Consider the following 22,417-nt stretch of genomic DNA (forward strand, 5'->3'; position numbering starts at 1 on the left):
ACCCAATGCCTAAGCCACAGGCATTCAGGGGCTCCTTTCTAACATCTAAGGGGGCTTCAAAAAAGTTCACAGAAAATTCCCATTATCTTCAGTTACATTTTCCCATGAACTTTTGGAAGCCTCTTTGCATATATATTACACCGGTTCAACTACATAAAGGAAGGGAGAAAGTAGACAATTTGATAAAACCCTTGGTAAAGTCAGACTGACAATGTAGTCACCTGACATACGCGAACACGTCAGTCAGTGAACGCTTTGAAAGAGCCAATTTCCCGCTCTGCAATTTCTCCGTGGCTGTCACTAGCTACTAAAATCAAACGCAGGTGATTCTGAAATTCAGGGAGGGTAGTGGTCTGAGTAACACCCACTGGCATAAACTCACCTGCTAGTTTTACCGGCTATCCTGAGCTGACCACCACCTCTGGGATGGCCTGCAAAAGTTAGGGACAGCAATCAATAGATTGGCAAAATAGACTTAAAGGACTTCCACATTTCTTTTTAAGCTGACGGTAGAAATATGATAGAGGACTGGAAAAATAAGCCTACGTAAGGCTGACATTTCTGGATGTCTTTCAGTTTAGGACGGTGCCCCAGAATGTCACTGCGACGCCTTGACACCTCGCTACGCGGGACTATGGACTAGCTGAGAGCACGATATGAACCTAAATCAGAGATGAAACCTGTCTTCCAGAAGCGCACAATCTGGTTTGTTAGAGGACATCTCCTCGTGAGATTAAATGAAGCAGCCAGCTCTGCAGAATACAAAGTGCCCAGGAATACGGGAACCCACCGCAGTTACCGACAAAGCAAAACGCCTTAGGAGAGAAGCAGAGGAAAGCTTTCGTTCTTAGCTTACACATCCAATTACACTCCAAAATACTCTGAGGCAATAAAAGTCTCTATAGCTTATATATTAACATATATGTGTTAATTCTGTAAGTATATGTAAAAAATTCTGTAAGTATATGTAACAAAGTTGGCATTGGCTTGATGACACTGGTCCCTGTTTTATAATATGTGTATATGTGGGGGTACCCCCTCCAGAAAGAATGGAAAAGAGCTCCACTGGGCAAGGCTTTCATAGTACACATCTAGCAACTCGCTCTGTTAGTGCACACAGTGGCGTCGCCTGGGAAAGTTCTCTCTGGTCACAGTGAATATTTTCGTAAGGCAGTTTCACTTGAACTTCTCTTTTTTGTGATAGACGATTTAAGAGAACTGTGTGCGGCTGTGAAATTTTGTTTCCTGCTCGGGACAAATGCTACAGACACTGCTGTGATGTTGAACACAGCTCAGAAGGACAGCACTATGGGGAAAAACACGTGTACAAGTGGTTTTACCCTTTCAAAAAAGGTGAAATGTCGACTGATGACTAACCTGGTTCGGGACATCCATCAACTTCCCAAACAAACAGGAATGTCTACTCATACTTAGCACATTTGGAGTTCATTCCACCAGGTCAGACTGTTAAACAAACCTTCTATTTAGAGGTTCTGAAAAGATTGCGTTAACGGTGTGTGACAAAAAAGGTCTGATTTGTGGCACTGGTTTTGCCGCCACAACAATGCACCTGTTCACACAGCCATCTCAGTGCACCAGTTTTTGGCCAAAAATAACATGCCTCTCTTGCTCCACACACCTTACTCACCTGACCTCTCTCTGCGTTTCTGCGAATGCAGAGGGACATGAAGGGACAGTGATTTGATGACTTGGCAGAGGTGAAGAAAAATAAACGAGGGAGGTGCTCTCAGCCATCCAAAGAGATGAGCTTGAAAACTGTTTCCAAGAAGGGATAGCAGATTTGACAAATGCACTAAGCATGATGGAGAGCACTTTGAAGGTGATAAGGTGGTTTTGTAAAAAAAAATTTTAATATATAGCTTTGAAAAAAAAATCCATTTGGGGGAGGTATCCCCTCATATATGTATGCATATATGTGTATGTGCATATATGTAAGTGTGTATAATTGATATTCATGTATGTATATATACAATACTGGTTAAGCGTTGGGCTGCGATCTGCACTGTCAGCTATGAGTCAGCATTGACTCGTCAATGGCAGTGCGATAGCTGTCATCAATAAAACAAAAAACTGCTGTCATGGAGACAGTGCCAACTCATGGGACTCTGTGATTTAAAGGCTGTGACTGTTCAGAAGCAGATGGCTACGCCTTTCTTCCAGGACACCGATGGGAGGATTTCAACCAGCAGGCTTTCAGTTAGTGTTGAGAGCTTAACTCTTGGTGCCCTGTAGGAACGCCTGTGCGTGCATACGTGCGTGCACACTTACTTTATAATGAAGGAAACTTTAATATCAAAGGAAATATTGTAAAACTAGCTGTTGCAAAAAGCTAAAAAATCTTTTACGTTTTTCAAGATTTCTGCTGTGCATGGTTTTCTGCAGATTAATAAGTGTTTCTTGTCTGTTTTAAAAAAAATACAAATTATTTTCTAGCTACCTAATAAAACATCATGCTAATGAAATGCTACAGAGATAGAAATGGAAAAGTGAGGTGATCTGACACTGTACCGACAGTGTAACAGTCCGTACAACTCATCTGATGATGGACTTCTAGTCCTCCATTGATCCAAGAGACCCACCTACAAAAAGCTCTAAAGGGGTTTGACTGCAACCAAGAGTGCTCACTAAGATACCTTGTCGGTCTTCTATTTGTCTTTGGAACTTGATATACTGCTGAATCAGCTCCTTCAGTGCCGCAGGGTCATGTCTACAGACTTCTTGAGCTCTGATGTTTGCCTTCAGAGCCCACTCATATTCTCCCAGCAAAGAAAGAGCGTCACAAAAATGATAATGACCCTGTTCCAAAAAGATAAATTAAACATTTTTTCTTGGAAATATGCTTAAGTTGGAAATAGATGTGGAAACAGTATTTCGCCTGAAAGCGGATTATTGACTTTAAATATTAGGTTAGGTCACTACCAGGGGAGAAAAATAGAAACCTAAAAATGTTCATTTAAAAAATCCAGCCGCCATCGCTTGCCTTTGATGCATGGTGACCCCATGGTGTCGAGAGTCACAGTAGAGCTGTGCTCCATGGGGTTTTCTTGGCTGTGAACCTTACAGAAACGGATTACCAGGCCTTTCTTCCTAGCTACCTCTGACTCCGCTCCAACCCTCCAATCTTTCAATTAGCAGCCAAGCGAGGTAACCATTTGACCACCAGAGATCCTACACATTTTAATTCTGGAAAGAAAATTGCAAGATGAGCTAAATGGCACAGGAATAGGCAAATATATTTTAACAACTGATAAGAGATTAATCTCTTTCCTTATTAGATCTCAGCATGTTCACCCCCCAGCAAAGAATTAAGTCTTAATTATATTTTCTGAATGAGGCATAGAATACATATTATTTTGTGTCAAATGGCAAGTCTTCCACGATAGCCCTCCTCATCCAACTATTTGGAGGCAGTAACAATCTCCATCTCATTTCCTACATTTTTACATCCAAAGAATTGGAAGTCATCAGTCTGGCAGTAGTTTCAACCACTACTGAAGACCATGGGGCCCTCCACCCACCACCTGAAGCGATCAGGGTGCACCCTAGCTGGATTCCCACCCATCTCAACCCCATCCATTCCCTCTTCCAACCGGCCCACACAGCCGTCCACTGCTGGCATTGAAAGGGGTCTGGAAACCTTTAAACCCTAATGAGAAAGACTTTGTGTTTTCGGGGGTTGTTTTTGCTACAATAGTGTTAGAGTATACATTTTGGAAGATCTCCCAGGTGAAGCTTCAACTTTTCATTCTAGAAAATAAGCAATAACCAAATCCAGGGTAAATGCAGCCAACTTTTACATAGCTAAGTACCATTTTAGGCACAGCATCTCTGCTTGCGAGGGAATTGCATGAATGAGAACAGGTTCAAGACTGCCCTACTAACACATCCAACTCACTGCTGTCGAGTCAATTCTGACTCATGGCAACCCTTTAAGGCAGGGCAGAACTGCCCCTGAGGGTTTCTGAGACTCTAACTCTACGTGGGAATGGAAAGCCTCATCTTGTTCCCATGGAGCTGGCTGGTGCTTCAGAACTCTTGACTGTGAGGTTAGCTGCCCAACAAGTAACTAACAATCCCAGGGCTCTTTATACCTAAGAGGTAAAGCCAGGAACCCTCAGCTTATGGCTCAGAATAGCCTTGCTCCAGTCACCACCCAGAGCTTGTGAGTTCTGGAGCCAGGCTACTTGGGCTCAGGCCAGAGAGTCCCAATCAGGGCCCCTTTTCCTCACAGGGCCGTGGCCTCTGCTTCCTGACTACTGCACTCCGAGCTTGGATTCTGATTACCAGGTTTGCGGAAGGCTACAGTTTGAGTGAAAGACTTAAATCTATTTTGAGTCTCCACATAGATTCAGTGCCCACTGAATTCCTTCTATTCACTGATGGTGTGAATAGTTTTGCCCTCAGGCACTGTGTTTGACCGTGCAGGGCCACCATCCCCCTAGTGAGCCCTGGCAGGGCAAGCCTAGCCCTGGAAGACTTGCCTGCCGGTGTCCTTGATGGAATCTGGGGCATCAGAGCCCTGGTGGCACAGGGGGTGACTTGTTGCACTGCGAACAGCAAGATCAGCAGCTGTTATCTACACGCTCTCTTATCTTGGCACAGTGGTTACTATGCCAAGTTGGAATCAGCTTGATGACAACTGTTCGTGTGTGTGTGTGTGTGTGTGTGTGTGTGTGTGTGTAGATGGTGTTGCGGTTCAGTGTTGGGCTTAGATCCTCAAGGCCAGGAGTTCCAAACCACCAGCTGCTCCTTGGAAGAAAAACGAAGCTTTCTACACCCATTAAGAGTTACAGTCTGAGAACCCACAGGGGCCAGTTCATCCCTGTCCTATGGGATTGCTATGAGTCAGAACCGCCTCGATGGCACTGACTTTGGGTTTGGTTTTCTCCTACTGTTGTCCTGTTTAAGACTTACCATATATACTCGTGTATAAGAGTTTTTCAGCACAAAAAAAATGTGCTGAAAAACTAGGATTCAGCTTATACATGGGTCAGTGGTACCCCAGCGAGGTGTAACATCTCGCGTGTGATTGCCATTCCTCCGCTGTTCATTCAAAGCCCCGCTGACACTGCAGGGCTTTGAATGTTTGTTTACTCACATCTAACCAATCAGAGCCGTCTTATGACATGGACGGCTCCAATTCGCAGAAGCACCCCTAGTGATTCACTTACGGCAGCAGCTGAACTAGTAAGGATGTGTCTGTGGCTGCGCTCCGTCTCTCTCCTCTGGTCTCTGTGTTAATTCATATCCTGCATTTCCCACCCTAGGCTTATTCTCGAGTCAATCAGTTTTTCTGGTTTCCCAGGTAATAATTAGGTACCTCGGCTTATACTCTGGCCAGCTTATATTTGAGTATGTACGGTAATTTGTCTCTATAAATTATATTTAAATTTAAGGCTTCTTTTTTTCCCCATAGAACACACCCAAGGCATAATAAAGAAAGGGTGCAGACACCCTACAAGAGCAATTCTATCCCTAAGCATATATTAAAATCAAGGTTTAAAGAGTTGCATAGAAAAATAAAACCCAGCTGGAAGAGGAAATGATAGTTCATACATCTTACTTGCTAAATCTGTAGAGAAGACTTTCTTTCTCCCCGCACCCCCACCTCACCATTCTCACATTTTAAACTCACTGCCATCAAGCCGATTCTTGTGGATAAAGTGGAACTGCTCCTGTGGGTTTCCAAGACTCTAATTCTCTACGGGAGTAAAAAGCTTCATCTTTCTCTCATGGACTGACCTTGTGGTTAGTAGCTCATTGTGTAACCCACTACAGCACCAAGATTCCTCTCATATTTTACTAGCCCTTTTCTCCACATCCCATAAAGCCCAGTTTAACTTCTGGTGGCTGAGAAAGGATTGCGTTTGGATGTCTTCACTGATATGGTCCGAATGGAGCCTTAGTGAAAGGCGTCTGGGACCCAATTGCCAGATTTAGTTTGGCTTTTGCTTTGAAGTTACCTTATCTTGTCACTTACGTGGACGCTTGTCTGCCTAGCACCCCATTCTTCTGATGGCATGTACCCCTACTCCTGCTCATGGTGGGAGCCTTGAAATCCAGAGTTCCACCTGGCTAAGGGGTAAGTGAGTGAGTGGGGACACAAAAGTAGCAGACTGGCCAACTGAAGGCACCCTTTCCCCACTCCACAGGAAGCACGACTTGGGATCAGTCAGAGGACTGCTCAGCTTTACCATGTGGGTATTCCCTTACCATTGCAATCTGGAGCTAGAACCAACTTAAGTTTAGAGTCCCTTCCCCGCCCCCGCATGGTCCTCTCTGGATGAAGAAAGTGATCCAGGAGAACAGGAGTGTCTCAAGGAGCAGAGTAGGGGGAGGGACTGCTGAGTTCTCAGGCCCCTGGGTTGAGATTCCTGGGGTTAGATACTGGGGAGCAAAATGCAAAACTGGATTAAGAATTCCCTACTCAGTGAGGATTCTATTTGAGGATGACCAGAGAGGGGCTACATGCAGATTCCCCAAGGAATTGAAGAAGGTGGCCCACGTTCTGGTGCATAAAGAATGGAACAAAGGCCCCAGTGTGAACTGCCGTGTATGGGGGACTGACAGCCTGGGCGCACCACTCAGGTGGACCAGAAGAATAGGACCACCCAAAGCCAACGGAGCAGGACTGTTGTCTCAGTGGGACTCAACAGTGTGGTCAATGCTCAGGGCTGAGGGGCCTCCACCCAAATCCAGAGCACACAGCCACCAACCGCCCAGAGGGTCCCCAGGAGCAGAGCCTGGTGAGCTAATGACATTTACTCTGAGGACTGGCTTGGTTCCCCCTTGATTCCTTTCGCTTGGAGGGGACTGTCAACCCTGTACCTGCTCCACCACTGTATGTGGGAAGTGGCTGCCATGAAGGACTGAATGGTGCTTCTTACCCTTCCCCTCCCTATCCCTGTGGAACTCATCCTGCTGGGAATAGGGATTCTTTCTTTGTAGCTGAGGACATCTCAGTGAACAGTGTGTCTGGAGCCCAGTCACCTGTGTGAAGTGGCGATCAGCACCAACACAGAGACAAGCAAACAAGGACTGGGAGCCTGGAGGGATGGCAGGATGCACAGTGGGGGTAAGGATTCAGCCCTGTAAGGATTCTATTTGAAGGGGACCAAATAAGGCTACTTGGAGGTCTCCAAGGAACTTGGGGCTACCCAGCAGAACACAAGAGAAGCTGGGACAAGGATTTACCCCCTCTCTAGTCAGTGTCCTAAATTCCATGTGAGGCTCAGTCACCCACTTGCAGTTTATCTGTTACGGCAGCACTAAAAAATAAGATACACCTTCAAAGTTATGTTTCTTTAAGGGTCTTTGTGAAACTATCAGTTCATACCTTACACAAAGGGGCTTCACACAGCTCTTGGGAAAATGGAAAAGATAATGGGATTTTTCCATGGATTTTTCATATAGTGTGCACCAAAAGGCGATGCACATAGAAACTTGTTGACTATACCATTAAAAAGTCTCACTCTTTAGAACAGAGAGACTGATTCTACCTTGCCTAACCGGAAATAAAATAAGATAAAGGCCTATCATCTACAGAATATTTTTAGACCTGATTCTATCCTTGAAGGATGAGTCCATAGATTCAGGCCCCTAATTAATGATCAAATAGAACCCTCCCTATAAAAGGAAGTAATGCTCTTCCGCTTCTGAAGTTTAACCTCGCTTTCAACGTTTAGTCCTTTGTGGTAAGACGGAAGAGAACTTGCACTACAGTATAGTCGCCAATACTGTATCTTTACTACTAATGGTTGTGGCTGTGTCTTTTTAACCTATGTGAATAGTTTTATAAGCCTGGTTACATCACAGGACATTCCGATGAGTGATAATTTGGTGATTGAGAAACTACACCACAATGCAGACCACAGGCCGTCTGGCATAGCAGCCGCCATCTGTTTTGTAGTCTGAGTTTCAGTATTCAGGATGCTCTCATTCATTCCTCCCACAGGTGTTCACAGAGCACCTGCCAAATGTCAGGCTCAGGTATCTGCAAAAACTCTGCTTCAAATGCAAGAAGGTTGCAGAGCAAAGAGCATCAGATTGATCCCCCTCAAGCAGAAACCTCACTCAGGGCTCAGTTCTCCATCCAGTCTTGTGTTTTACTTGCCGTGAAACCTGTCAAAAGTCACTTCACCTTTTGGGACTCCTCCGTTTCTTCCCCTGTAAAAGGAGGCATTGAAAAACAAAATTCCAACACCTGGACACACAAGTCAATCTGGGAACCAGACAATTTCCAAACTGTAAGAGACACTCCAGGCCGCTAGGTCACAATTTCTGCGGGGAGCAGCAGTGAGCACTGTCTTTCTTAAAAGCTCCTTTTAAGATTTGCCTCCTTTCACTCGAAACCTTTCTGTGCTGTTTGTTTGGTTCGTTTGAGGGTGCTTTATTTTAATGACCCTCCACTTAGGTAAAAGAGGAAAGGTTCAATACTTAAAACATATGACGCAAAATGGACTCCCACACAAATCTAATGACGTCGATCTGCAGGGCAGGAATGTGACCGGCCCGTTAGCTTCTCCCAAGCTCTCGAATCCTATGATCCCTCTTACTCTAGTTTTAAATCAAACTATGAAAAGCCAGGAATGTCTTTTTGTATCTTGTTTACAGTCCTACTTAAAAAGAGAGAGAAAGAGAGATTTAGGCATTTCCCAGATTGAGGAAAAAAGCAAAGGCTAATCTAACAAATATCCAGTACTCTTTAATCCAGAATTAACTGTTAACACTTTGTGATATCGGCTGTAGTCTCCTGTAATAAAAGAAGCAAGAGACCTGGTAAACATCGTCATTGCACCCCCTCCAATCTCCTTCCCCCACCACCAAGCAGCAGCCATGATCATGACATTTATATGTATTTTTCCAGTCGGGATTGCGTTTTTCTTTTTTTCAGAGAGCACTTAAATAAAAAAGTATTCATGTTGATAAGCTGGCGGGCTCTTTTTAATGGCCATCCAATATTTGAGTCACTCATCGGCTAATTCAACAGATATCTACAATCAAGTACCTTCTTTGGGCCAAGCAGTTTGTTACGCAGTCAGTATTGAGTGAACCAAGCAGACCAAAAAAACAAAAACCAGAAAGCATCAGGTACTGGAGAACAAACTATAAACAAGATATTGTCAAAAATATATATAGTATATTAAATAATGATAAGTGTTAGGGATTGAGGGGCTGGTTATGCAGGAAAACAGATTAAGAACTGTCCGGTAAGGGGCAGCTTTTGCAGCTTAATAATGTGAACAGAGAAAACTTTAATAGGAAGAAGATTTCACGCAATACATAAAAGGAAAGGAAATAATGCATTCTTGAGAAAAAAATCATAATCTACATCGGATATAATCAAATTCAGCAGCATTTTTTCAGTGTCAATTTCTACATTAGCTGCTTAAGAAATCCTTTCCTTACTAAAGGTAGGTTTCTACCATTTATTGCACTTTTCATCTTTAGGTCTTTAACCCATCCAAAATGCACAGATGTTAACAATCCACTAAGGTCCCCTCAAACCCCTAGAAATCCCTCATATTTTTCCCTTTCTGATCATGGAACTGAGTATTCTCTGCCACACTCTTGAGCTCTGCATAGTCTATTCCATCATCTTTACACACAAATATACATCCATTTAAGAGATTCTGCACAAGACTACATGTCATCATTTTCACATTCTAGAATACTAAAGGCACCTACCTTTGGCCAAGTGCTCTTCAAAATTGTAGCTCTCTTCCCATCACCAAGTGCATTTCTAAAAAGAAAAATTGAAAAAAATTTTCATTGTTGCAATATCTAGTCAAATAAATTAATTTCCAGTTTTAGAAATCCATACAATATACATCCATTATCAAAACTTTGGAAAATAGATAAAATGAAGAATAGTCACCAATAATCACAATCTTGACCTGGGAATAATGCTGTTTAATCTTGGAGTTTTTCTTGCACCTATCTAGACTGTTATTCACACTGCCTTACAATTTTTGCATGTCAGTAAAATCATTCAAGAATAGGACTAGTTTGCCATTCAGTACATACGCACATCTGTGCTATGTCTGTGTATGCCAATGCTCAGAGCATCTCTGCGGATGTCTATGTAGGTCTGCGCATGTCTGCATCTCTGCAGATGTCCACATTGATCTGCGCATGTCTACATCTCTGCGGATGTCCACATTGATCTGCGCATGTTTGTTCATGTCTACAGTGCGTAGGTGTACATTTGCCCGCGCATGTTTGCATCCCTGCAATGCGTATGTCTACGTCTGTCTGCGCATGCTTATTTGGGCCTATGACGTACGTCATGTGTATACGCATGCCCATACCCACGGCACACGCCAACATGTCTGCGCATGCTCATTGTCTATGGCGCACGTCAGCAAATATGCGCATGCCTGTGCCTATGACATATTTGCATGTCTACGCAGGCCCGTTCCCATGGTGCGCGCAAGTCTGCGCATGCCCGTGTCTATGTCACTGTCTGCGCATGCCCATTCTCATGGCGCGCTTCAGCAAGAGTGCGCATGTCTGCTCCTATGGCAAGCGTCATCGCTGTGTGGCGAATGTTTTTCTCTACGGCTGTGCTTAGTGGTTGGGGCTACGCTTCCATCCCTGCGCATGCCTACATTGGGCTGCGTGTCGGCGCATGCGCACTGATGCGCGAGCCTGCTTTACCTACTCATGTCGTCACGCATCTCTAGGGCGTCAGGTAAGAGCTTGCGAATATTTTTAGGCAGATAAAAGGGAGACCGAATTTACTTTAACTTTTAACCTATTCAATTCTTGGTTTCCTGGCCTATCTTCAATAGCCTCTCAGTTCGGCGAATTTATACCCTCGATAACTAAGCGCCAATTAAACTCAATTATTCCCCTCGCCCCTGCAATTTTGCTCCGTCCGTGTGAACTTGTTGCGTTCTTCCCAGTCTCCTCAGTGCCTGTTCTCCTCAAACTTTTAACTCTGCTCCTTCAGCAGAGGAGCAGTCTTGAATGAGTAAACGGGAATATCTCTTATGACGAGACAAAAGCCCATCTGCTTTGGTTTTTTATTCCCTCTTTATCATGTGTATTTTAAATTGTGCTGCGTCTCAAATATACGTGTATGCAAATACCCAGAGAATAACAGCATACTGCACACCTCATGGATACCAGTTTAACAACCTTTTGCCATATTTACTGGAGATATTTTATAAGACAGTGTGTAACACCCTTGTGACTTTCAGTCCATTTTCTCAAGACAGCCACTTTCCTGATCAAATTTTACAATGTCCATGCATATAAAAATATTTTTAGATTTCGTGTAATGGTTGCACATATGCATAGCTTCCCATGTTTTTAAACATACAGTGTGGAACTGCTCATATTCTGCAACTTGTTTTTTCACTCAACATTGCACTCACTTTATAGAATTCCATTGTATGAATATACTATAATTTATCCATTCCCCTTCTGATGAACATGTCAGCGGTTTTCATTTCTTCACTCTTAATAATGCTGTAGCGAAGCCATGTCTTTTCTCCCATGGGGACGTCAGAGTTTGGAAGGTGTGAGCTACAAGTGGGTTGCAGGGTGTGCACATCTTTACCTAGCTAAATTGCTCTCCGTTGTGGCTGTACCAATTGACCCTTTGTCTAGCCAGGTATGAAAGTGTCCTTTGACTACCGTCCTGGCAAGTGTTTAGTATGAAACTTTTCAATGTCTGCCAGTCTGGTGAGTGTGAAAGAGAAACTTGTAGTTTTTTCATCTACTTGTTCTGTCAGGTTAAGTATTTCTTTGTAAAGATTCATTGACTCTCTGGGCCTATTGTTGATCAATTCATATAAACAGTGGAATGTTCCTGACCTGATGCTAGCCCTTAGATGGTATTACGTCACAGGCCAGGGAATCAGGAAGAAGAGACAATTTACTTCACCAGGCTACCTGGCTTCTTCTGTACTGCTACTTTAGGTCACTTCCTTTTGCAGTGTCTGAAGGGCTCCTCCTGTATGCCTAGCACTCAACTCTGGTGAGAGACAGGTGATCGCTGTGGGTTTATCTCACAGCTTCTTAGAACTCCCTCTTTCAAAGTGAATGGCCTTCCACTCAGCCATGGCTTTGGATAGACATCTGTTTTCACAGGAGACTAACCAAGTTGACAATTTGATCATCAGATTGTGGTAGCACAGATTCACCTTCCGTTGGCATAGAAGGTGCGCAGTCATGCACCAACCAGAGGCAACAACCTAAGACACGTTTTCAGTTCATTTCTTGTCGGAACCAGTTGTACTGATGGAAGACTGTCGAGTCCATCCATTCCTCTAGTCTAGATAGCCTGGATTTATCCGCAGCCTAAGCCATCTACAACGTTAACACAGCAGTATTCTCCCAGGCAGTTGGATTACTGGTGACTTTTAATTTCTTCATTTTAAACTCGTGTATTTTCCAAATACTCTAGCATGAGAATGTTCCTGTTTGGGGGGGAAAAAAAGCAAAAACTCACATTACTTAAAAATACTACATAATTGGACTATACTATCCCCCCTCACCCATGCACACACACCTTTCCACATCCTAAGTGCTTTCACTGAAAAACACCTGATCAAACTCTATGCTTCCAAGACAAAGAAGTACAAAAACCCCATGGAAGTTCTAATACTGCAAACTGCATTTTCAAAGAACAATCTGCTTCAAACAGGAATGTTGCTGATTACTCTCTAGCTAATCTTTCAATTAATGTTAATTGTTAGCTATGTAAGAAATTTCTTCTAGAACAGGAAAACGTTTTCACCTTAAGAATCTCCCCCACCCCCACTTCATGGGCAATGAGAATATGTAATGTCAAGTTTCCACTTTATTCTGGATGACAGTAAAGTCAAAGCAAACATGAACTACACTTTAAATCGCTCATGCACGGTCTTATGCTGAAGCAGCATTACAGTGATGATGCCCTGGCCCTAACTTGATTTTTTTTCAGGTTTTTTTTTAATACTATTTTACTATGTAGATAAATATTTGAATTTTTCATAACCCCCCCTCATAGTAAAGTAAGATATAACTAAGTATAATGATCTATAGTATCCAATATAAATTCTTTTAATTTATGTCCTGAAATTTCAAAACTATGAGGCGATAAAAATCATGATGCTGTATCAGCTATCTTACTCAACTAATTAACCTCAGTTCAAAGTCCGTGGAAGGACTAAGGTTATAGCTTCACTCCTATAGTGAAACCATCAAATTGGCTTTCTTTCACTTATGAAAGATGTTTAATTAAATTTGAGAAGCTCATGTAGTAAGAAATACTTTTTTCACGAGAGGTTAATAATTACTCAACCAAAGGAGTGATAAGCGTTAAAAGCACAGGCGTGGGCATCATCAGATAAGATGTGTATTCAAATCTTGGCATCACTATTTAACTGCTGTATGAGCGGAGGGACATCATCCTACCTATCAAGAGTGGGTTGAAAAATAATAGCTATAAAGAATTCTATCTGGTGTGCACTCAATCAGAAAGTTTGATATTATAACGCCTCTTTTAACCATTTCTGCAAAAGAACTACACAATTATTGCATGTGCATGCAAAACAAAAATGTTCCCTCAAAGTAGACATTAACATAAATATTCAGGGATAGTATCTCAGATTTGAAACTTACCTAAACTGTCCAGTACGAAGAAAACAAAGAGCTCGGTTTCCATAAAGAATGTGGTTCTCAGGTCTTTAAAAAGAAATAATATGCAATCAGGGAAAGAGCCCAAGTGAAATAAAAGCCACACAGAAAACATAAGGTCTGAAACAAAAATATTTCAAGATCTTTACCTATGTATGACAGGGCAGAAAGAATATAGAATTTAGATTATTAGACTAACACCTAGTTTCTTCACTTCCTTAGTAACTGTTCCAATCAACCTAAACTTTCCTGGCCTCAAACTGAAGAACCATTTAACTCTCGGAGCCTGACCGAAAAGAGAGACAGCTTCTGAAGCATAAGTAACTGTAGAGGCCTGTGCTAATAGCCAGGATAGGACTCTTATTACCTTAATGATACAGACAGCAGAAGACTCTAAATGGCAGCAGTGATTTAAATAGCTACAGTTCAAACTGTATCCTTTCTACTTGTATCTGACAGTGTGCTGTGCAGCTGAATTTCCCTTTCTCCTATCCTTTTCCCCAACAATTTAAGACATGCTCCACCTTGATCCACCCATTCCCTCTGGAGAAGGAAGGGCATGGCAGGAAAGAGAATAGCTGCCTGGAGCGCACCCTACAGGCGCCACAAGATTAGGTGCCCAGCTAAGGCTGTCACTGGAAGGAGTCTGAGGCACACCAGAATGCACACGACGTAAGTCTAGCAATAGAGCAAACAGAAGTAAGGCAGCAAGGGTTATTTACCATTTACCATTAGCTTTAAAAATCTCTCTTGCATACCACCCCCCACCCCACCCCTTGGCCAGGAGGATGAACAACAGAAACAGGGTGGGAGGGGCAGGGAGACAGCGGTTGGTGCAAGATATGAAAATAATAATTTATCAAGGAGTCATGAGGAAGGGAGGGAGGGAGGAAAATAAGAGCTGATACCAAGGGCTCAAATAGAAAGTAAATGTTTAGAGAATAATTAAGGCAACATATGTACAAATATGCTTGATTCAGTTGATGTATAAGAGCTGTCAGAGCCACCAGTAAAAGGATCTTTTAATAATAATAATAAATTCCTCTTAAAAAGCAAAGATCACCCAACTGGTGGCATCTTAAGTGTTAGTAACCTAACTCTTGAGTAAGTTAATAATTGGGATAAAAGGATAAGACCAAGACAATAAATGACCTTGGATTAGACAAGGAGAAGAATTAAAATGGGACAGGGAAGAATTAAATTGACAATTTTGCTTGATCTCCTTGAGTTACACTGTTTGAGTTCATACACTTCAGCCACTTGTAATACTTCTTAATGACTAAAGACAAGAAAACCTGTTTTACCTAGCAAGTTACAAATATTCTCAAACTTTCCATCTTTTATTTCTCCAAGCAAGCATTCTAACTTGACCAGCCACATAAAGTGATCATCATTGTTTTATTTGGCTCTCACCTATATTCAATAGCGCGGGTGTAATAGGTAATAGCAAGGTCAAATCTTTTGTTGTGAAATTCTTTATTTCCTTTTATTTTCATTATTTCTCCTCGCTGAAAACCAAAATGAAAGAAGACTTATCAGCAATTCTGAAAAAATATTTAATAACCCCAACACGGGAAAAATGGACTTGGGTTTCTTTCTGTCTTTGAAATATAGAAGATAAAAATGAAATACTGCTTTGGTATACATATTTAAAGATGCTCTAATGACTCAGTTAAAGGAGTATTAAAAAGGAAATAACCATCCCATTAATAGTTACAAATAATTTATATCTTGTGCACAATATTTGGGGGAGGGGTCTTAAGTCATATTTATCTTAAGTCCACCACATGGCTGGGAAAAAAATTCTACTGGAGATAGAATTTTAATTTTAATTTAGCAAGTATGATACAGTCAATAAACCTGAGTGCTTACAGAAATTGGTTAATCAAAAACATAAAATCAGTGTCATTTGCTTTAACTGCAAAAAATCATTAAGCACTGAATTATTAATACATGTAAACTCAGAGCTGGTACAGATATAACCAAAACATTTCACTTCAAAACACTGTTTCTGTTTTTTAATTTCTAAAATAAATTATCTAAATTGTAACTGTAACATTAATGAAGTCAGTAGAACATTGTTTTCCTAAAAACTTTTTTAAATTACAGCATTAAACATATATTTCTTATTAAGAAATTCCATGAAGTGTATTAGATTTCAATAAAGCTATTATAAAATAATGTATATTTCATCAATAAAAATATTTTAGGAGGGAGGGAAAAAAAAGAGGAAGGACCTGATGCAGAGGGCTTAAGTGGAGAGCAAATGCTTTGAGAGTGATTAGGGCAAAGAATGTACGGATGTGCTTTATACAATTGATGTATGTATATGTGTGGATTGTGATAAGAGTTGTATGAGCCCCTAATGGTAAAAAAAGAAAAGAAAAAAATGATTAGGGAAAAGAATGTACAGATGTGCTTTATACAATTGATGTATGTATATGTATGGAATGTGATAAGAGTTGTATGAGCCCCTAATAAAATGTTTTTTAAAAATATATATTTTTTAATATCAATTTTTAATTAACCATTAAATCTGTAAGCACAGAAAATCCTAATCTTGATTTTTTTTCTTCTTCCAAAAATAAAGACATTCCAAATGAAATTCTTTTACATTCTTTTCTTTAAACATTCAATTTTATAGTAGCTCTTTGTATGTTGTTAACAGTTTTGTTAGTAACTCCTCTGAGAACTCGAAAGTTCTAACAGGTAAATATTAAGATATCCTTATGAATAAATATTTATTCTCACCTCTGAACATTCTTCACAATCCGAGGTTTTAAATTCCTCAAGCAAATTGTACTCTTCTGTTACAAATTTAGTTATATGATACTTGTCTAAATTTTTTTAGAAGAGAAAGAAAATAGTTGTTCAAAAAAAAGAAAAACAACAAAACTCACCAAATTGGTATTGGCAATGTTCTCATTCTTTCAGATAAGTGACTAAAAGTACATGAAACTCATTGTATTATTGCACTTCTGGAAGAATGTTGATTAGCCCTGGCAGAGCATGGGTAAGTGCTTGCCTACTAACAAGACGGTCAGCAGCTGGAACACACAGTTACTTCGCGGAAGGAGAGACTTGGCCCTCTGCTTCCGTGAGAAGCGCAGCTTGGGAAACCCCGTGGAGCAGCTGTATCCTGTACCACAGAGTTGCTATGAGTTGGCATCAACTCAATAGCTCACAACAGCAAAGACTGTATGTTCTTGCAATAGTTTGCATATAGTCAATGATATACCAAGATAATTTAAAAACTGGTCAAATATTTTACAAAGTATTAATTTCATTGCTTGCACTGGGGGCCTAACCTTAAGTCTTTACTTTTAGCATAAAAAAATCTTGTTTATTATTACATTAGTTGTAGCTACAGTAAATGCTGTTAGAACATATAGGGCTCATAACTACTCAAATCAATCCTGTAATTATTATTGAACACGTATGGTAAAACTGGGCATTACGTTCAATTAAAATGTTTTTTTTAAAAAGCCTGCAAAGCTTCTTTGTAAAATTTATGTTTAATTTTTTTATGTTTAGTGTCTAATCAAAAACAGTTTGACTTGGGAATGAAATACTAAAATGAGAAGTTAGTTGAAGCACTTTTTGTATTGTCAAATTTCAATAAACTAATTACAATGCAATGATGTTGTTGTTTTTAAGTGCTAACAAGTAGGTTCCAACTCATAGTAAGTAACCATAGGTACAGCTGAACAAAGCATGCCAGTCCTGTGTCGTCCTCACAGTTGGTATCTTTGAACCTGTTATTGCAGCCACAGTTGACAGTCTATCTCACTGAGAGTTTTCCTGTTTCACTGATTCCCCACTTTACCAAATATGAGGTCCTTTATCCTTTTCCAAGTACTGGTCTCATGATATAACTTGCCAAAAGGACATGAGACAAACTCTGAACGGCATTCTGGCTGTACTTCTTCCAAGACAAATTTGTTTGTTCTTTCGGTAGTTCGTGATACTGTCAATATTCCTGGCCAGCACCACCATTCAGATGCGTCAGGTCATCTGCAGTCTCCCTTATTTGTTGTCCAATTGTCACATGCATATGAGATGACTGAAAATACCACTTGGGTCATGGGCATCTTAGTCCTCAGTCATAGTTTTCTCTTTGACGCCTTAAAGAGATCTTAGGCAACAGTTTTGCCCAATGCAATACATCCTTGCATTTCTTGATGACTACTTCCATGAAGATTTTGGATCCAAGTAAAAGGAAACCTTTAACAAATTCATTCCATTATGCTTATCATGTTGTCTATTGGTTCAGTTGTGAGGATTTTGGTTTTCTTAACATTCCGTTGCAATCCACCATGAAGGATAGCATTTCTTGATCTTCCTCAAGTACTTCAAGTCTTCTTCACTTTCAGCAAGGTAGGTTGGGTCATCTGCATATTGCAGGTTGTTAACGATCCTTCTTCCAATCCTGATGCTCTTCCAAATCCTCTCCACTTTTCCTTATGTGATCCAGTTTTCAGATTACTTGGTCAGCATACAGAGTGAGTAAAAAGGGTGAAAGACTACATCATGATATATATCCTTTCTTTATTGCAAACCACTCAGCATTTCCTTGTTCTGTTGGAATGACGACTACCTCTCTTAATCCATGAACACAAAGGTTCCGCATGAGCACAACAAAGTGTTCTGGAAATCCCATTCTTCTTTCTCAAAGTTATCCACAATTTGTTATGGTCCACATAGCTGAATGCCTTTATACAGTCAATAAAACACAAGTAAACCTCTTCAAGCATTCCTTGCTTTGAACCAAGAGCCCATCTTCGGAATCTGGCAACTCCCTGTTGATGTACTACTGCAAATGTTGAATGATCTTCAGCAAAATTATTAGTATGTGATATTAATAATATTGTTTGATAGTTAGCCCTCTGTTGGATTACCCTTCTTTGTAATGAGCACTAATAATGAATATCTTCCAATTAGTTGTCCAGGTCTTCCATATTTCCTGGCATGGACTAGTGAGTGCTTCTAGTGCCTCTTCAGCTTACTGAAACATTTCACAATTAGTATTCCATCTGTTATTGATCCTTGTTTTTTATCAAAGCCTTCAGTGCAGCTTGGACTTCTATTTTTGAGTTCTTGGTCTTTCAGCTAGTTCTTTTCAGTAGAGTGACTGTATTCTGTCCATCTTTTGATGCCTCCTGCATCGTTCAGTATTTTACCCATAGCATCTTTCAGTATTCCAAACTCGGGACTTGAGTTTCTTCTTCAATTCTATCTACTTGAAGCATGCTGAGTGTGTTTCTCCCTTTTGATTTTCTAACTCCAGTCTTTGCATATTTCATTTTAATGCTTTACGTTGCCTCTTGAGCTACCTTTTGAAACTTCCTTTTCAGGTCCTTTCCTTCCATTTCTTCCACTTGCTTTAGCTACTCCAATTCAAGAGCAAATTTCTAAAGTCCCATTTGACATCCCCTTGGATCTTTTTAATGACTTTTTGCTTTCATGTATGATGTTCTTGATTTCATCCCACGGCTCAAGTCTTCTCTCAGTAGTGTTCAATGTGTCAAATCTGTTCTTGAGATACTCTCTAAACTCAAGGTCATAGTTTGGCAATTGGAGAAATGTTTTAATTTTCTTCAACTTGAACCTGAACTTACAAGAGTAATTGATGGTCTGTTAAACAGCCAGTCCCCAGCATCATTTTGGCTGCTGAGATGGAATTTTTCAATTATCTGTTCCCACCAAACCAAAACCAAACTCACTGCTGTCAAACTGATGCCAACTCACAGCAACCCTATAGGATAGAGTAGAACTGTTCTGTGAGTTTCTGAGACTGTAACTGCTTTCAAGAAGAGAAAGCCCATGGCTGATGGTTTCAAACTGCTGACCTTGCAGGTCACACCCCAATGCATAAGACCTACACCGCCAGGGCTCATATGTCATTTCCCACAGAGGTAGTCAATTTGATTTCTGTGTAAGGTCCATGTGTATCGTCTCCCCTTATGTTGTTGAACAGAGGTATTTGCAGTGAGGAAGTCGTTGGCCTGCAAAATTCTCGTGCAGTCCGGCTTCAACTCTACCAAGCCCGTATTTTCCAATTAGTATTTATCCTTTGTGTTCAACTTTTGTATTCCAATTACTAATCAACATTAATGCATCTTGAATGCATGTTTGACCTATTTCTGATTAAAGAAGCTGACTGGATTCTTCAATTTCTTCATCATTAGCTTCAGTGGTTGGTATATAAATTTGAATAGTTGAAGTAACCAGCTTTCCTTGTATGTGTACAGATAGCCCATCATAGGTACTTCAAGATAGACCTTGAAATATTCATTTTGACGATGCAACACCGTTCCTCATGAATCTGTCATTCTTGACATAGCCACAAAATGGCCAATACAAATCCATTTCAGCTCACTAATGCCTAGGATTATCAATCTTTATATGTTCTTTTTCATGTCTGACAATTTCTAGTTATCCTAGATTCGTACTTTGCACATTCTGTGTTCAGATTAATGAGTTTGCAGCTGTTTCTTCTCATTTTGAGTCACGCAAATTGAGGTCCTGATGGCTTTACTCCTCTTGGTCACTCTGGTCATCTCTGCTTTGATGAGGCAGCTCTTTGTTAGTTGTCTTTTAAGTGTCTTCCAACCTAAGGGACTCATCTTTTGGCTGTTTCTGACAAGGCTCTGATATTTATAAGGATGTCAGTAGCTAATTGCTCAGAAATAGACAGCCCTTTCCTTCTTCATAGTCGGTTATTATGAACACTCTGCTGAAACTGGCTGACCATGGGTGACCTGCTGGTATTTGAAGCACCAGGGAGATAGCTTCCAGCATCACAGCAAGAGACAAACTGACCATTACACAACAAACTAACAGACAAGTGATGGGATTAAATACAGTAGGTAAAAGCAAGCTTGAAGTTTGCCTTCAGTGAACAACCCTAAAGGACAGAATATGCAATCCCTAAGGTCGGCAGTTGAAAACCACCAGCTGCTCCTCCGGAGAAATATGGAGCTTTCTATTAACAATTATATATAAAAAATAAAGGACAGAGTAGAACTGCTTTGGTTCTGAGATTGTTCATCTTCATGGAAGCAGACAGCCTTATCTTTCTTCCTCCAAACAGGTGGTAGATTTAAACTTGACCTGTGGTTAGCGGTTAAAGGTTAGTTAACCCATCCCACTACCCATCCCACTAGCTTCATAAGCTATTCTATAAGATATTTTTTAAATGGTAAATGAAAAATATATATATTGCAAAAAATACAACTACGCCTTTAGCCAAATACATTAATCTCTAAGGTAAAAGGAGTATCTAAATTTAAGATTCAAACAAGATTTGAAAAGATCACACAATAAAGTACTACTAGATGACAGTGTGATTCTGGGACTGCACTTCGATATCAGAAACTATCCTATTCAGGCTCTACTACTTATTAGACTGCAGAACCATCCCTTAACCTCTCAGAGGCTTGTTCATTCACTTCTAAAGTAGTAACAGCCACGATGCAGGGCTACGCAAGAAAAGGAGCCACGGAGAGTAGAAACAAACCCACTATCGGAGCCCAACACATGCTACGACTTTTCTGTCTACAGTAAAACCTAATGAATGATTAAGGGCATCCAGAACAACAAAACCTCTCTAGCAGCATAATACTATAGTAAATACATCCATCAGAAAAAGTGGTCTTCATACTTAAGCTTAATTTCTCCCAAGTCAACAGTACAAAATTTGTTCTTTCCAGTAAAGATGATATTTCAATAACTGGCCATCATCTGTCAAAGAACCAAACATTTCCTATCTCAAGATTTCTATTAGTATATTAGAAAAGCATTGCTAATATGATAGTTTCATCATCAAAGTAACAGATTCATCAAGAAATCATTACAGGAGTATCTTAGCCTCTGTTAACACGCTTTTTGCTTATGAATGAAAGTATACAATATAAGCCCTAGGACCCTGCTGGTGTAATGGTTGTGTGTTGGGCTGAAATCCTCAAAGTCATAAGTTCAAAACCACCAACTACTCTGCAGGTGAAAAATAGGACTTTCCTACTCCCATATACATAGCTTCAGTCTCAGAAACTCATACGGGCAGTTCTACCCTGTTCTATAGCGTCACTATAAATCTGCATCAACTTAAAGGCAGTGAATTGAGTTGTGAGAATCTTCCTTTACAATAGACCATAATATCATATGTCCTACCAAGTTTTGGAAAGGAAATATAGTTAGAATAAAATTAAAGTTTTCTTATATTACATTACATTATAAAAGTAAACTTTTTAATCTTAAAACAAATAAGCACTTACTTATACATTTCCTTTTCTAAAATAATGCCTTTAAAAATTGAATAAAATAACCATTTAAAGCAGTCATACTTACATTCTGTAAAGAAAATACTTAACATAGGCCAACACTTTTCAAGTGATCCTAATTTAGGCAGAAGTGTTATGTCACCTACAAATTTTACCCAATTCAATGCTTCTTCAGTCACCGTCATTTTCTGTTTTAGAAACAGAGATAAAGAATGGGATTTCAGTATTAATGTTAAATTTTTCATGCAGCATCAGCAACTTGTTTTATATAGTAACTCAGATTCATTATACAAAACTAGTGTGAACAGTCAATTATCAATATTCCAGTATGGAATCTATTTAACAGATACCATTGGCATACACAGATTTTAACTTCAGGTGACCTCAGGTCACCTTCAGAGTGGCAAGACACTTCTGCACTAATTCCAAACCTGAAAGTTCAGGTCAACAGACCAACCAGTGAGAGCCCTGAGGAGTAGGAGAGT

The 22,417-nt window shown here is 40.4% G+C and overlaps 1 protein-coding gene across 6 annotated transcripts in view; it reads right to left on the reverse strand.

Annotated features, from left to right (window-relative positions):
* The window catches only part of TTC3 (tetratricopeptide repeat domain 3), a 132,393-nt gene that overhangs the window by 88,091 nt on the left and 21,885 nt on the right, over positions 1-22,417 (reverse strand). For all 6 annotated transcript variants that reach the window (XM_075542302.1, XM_075542304.1, XM_075542303.1 and 3 more), the window contains exons 9-15: positions 22,000-22,120; positions 16,402-16,487; positions 15,064-15,158; positions 13,636-13,698; positions 9,709-9,763; positions 2,655-2,817; positions 383-431 (exon numbers count right to left, since the gene is read on the reverse strand). In XM_075542302.1, coding sequence (XP_075398417.1) covers positions 383-431; positions 2,655-2,817; positions 9,709-9,763; positions 13,636-13,698; positions 15,064-15,158; positions 16,402-16,487; positions 22,000-22,120 — 632 coding nt within the window. The remainder of the gene's footprint in view (positions 1-382; positions 432-2,654; positions 2,818-9,708; positions 9,764-13,635; positions 13,699-15,063; positions 15,159-16,401; positions 16,488-21,999; positions 22,121-22,417) is intronic.

Source organism: Tenrec ecaudatus, chromosome 2 (genome assembly GCF_050624435.1).
Source record: "Tenrec ecaudatus isolate mTenEca1 chromosome 2, mTenEca1.hap1, whole genome shotgun sequence".
NCBI lineage: Eukaryota > Metazoa > Chordata > Mammalia > Afrosoricida > Tenrecidae > Tenrec > Tenrec ecaudatus.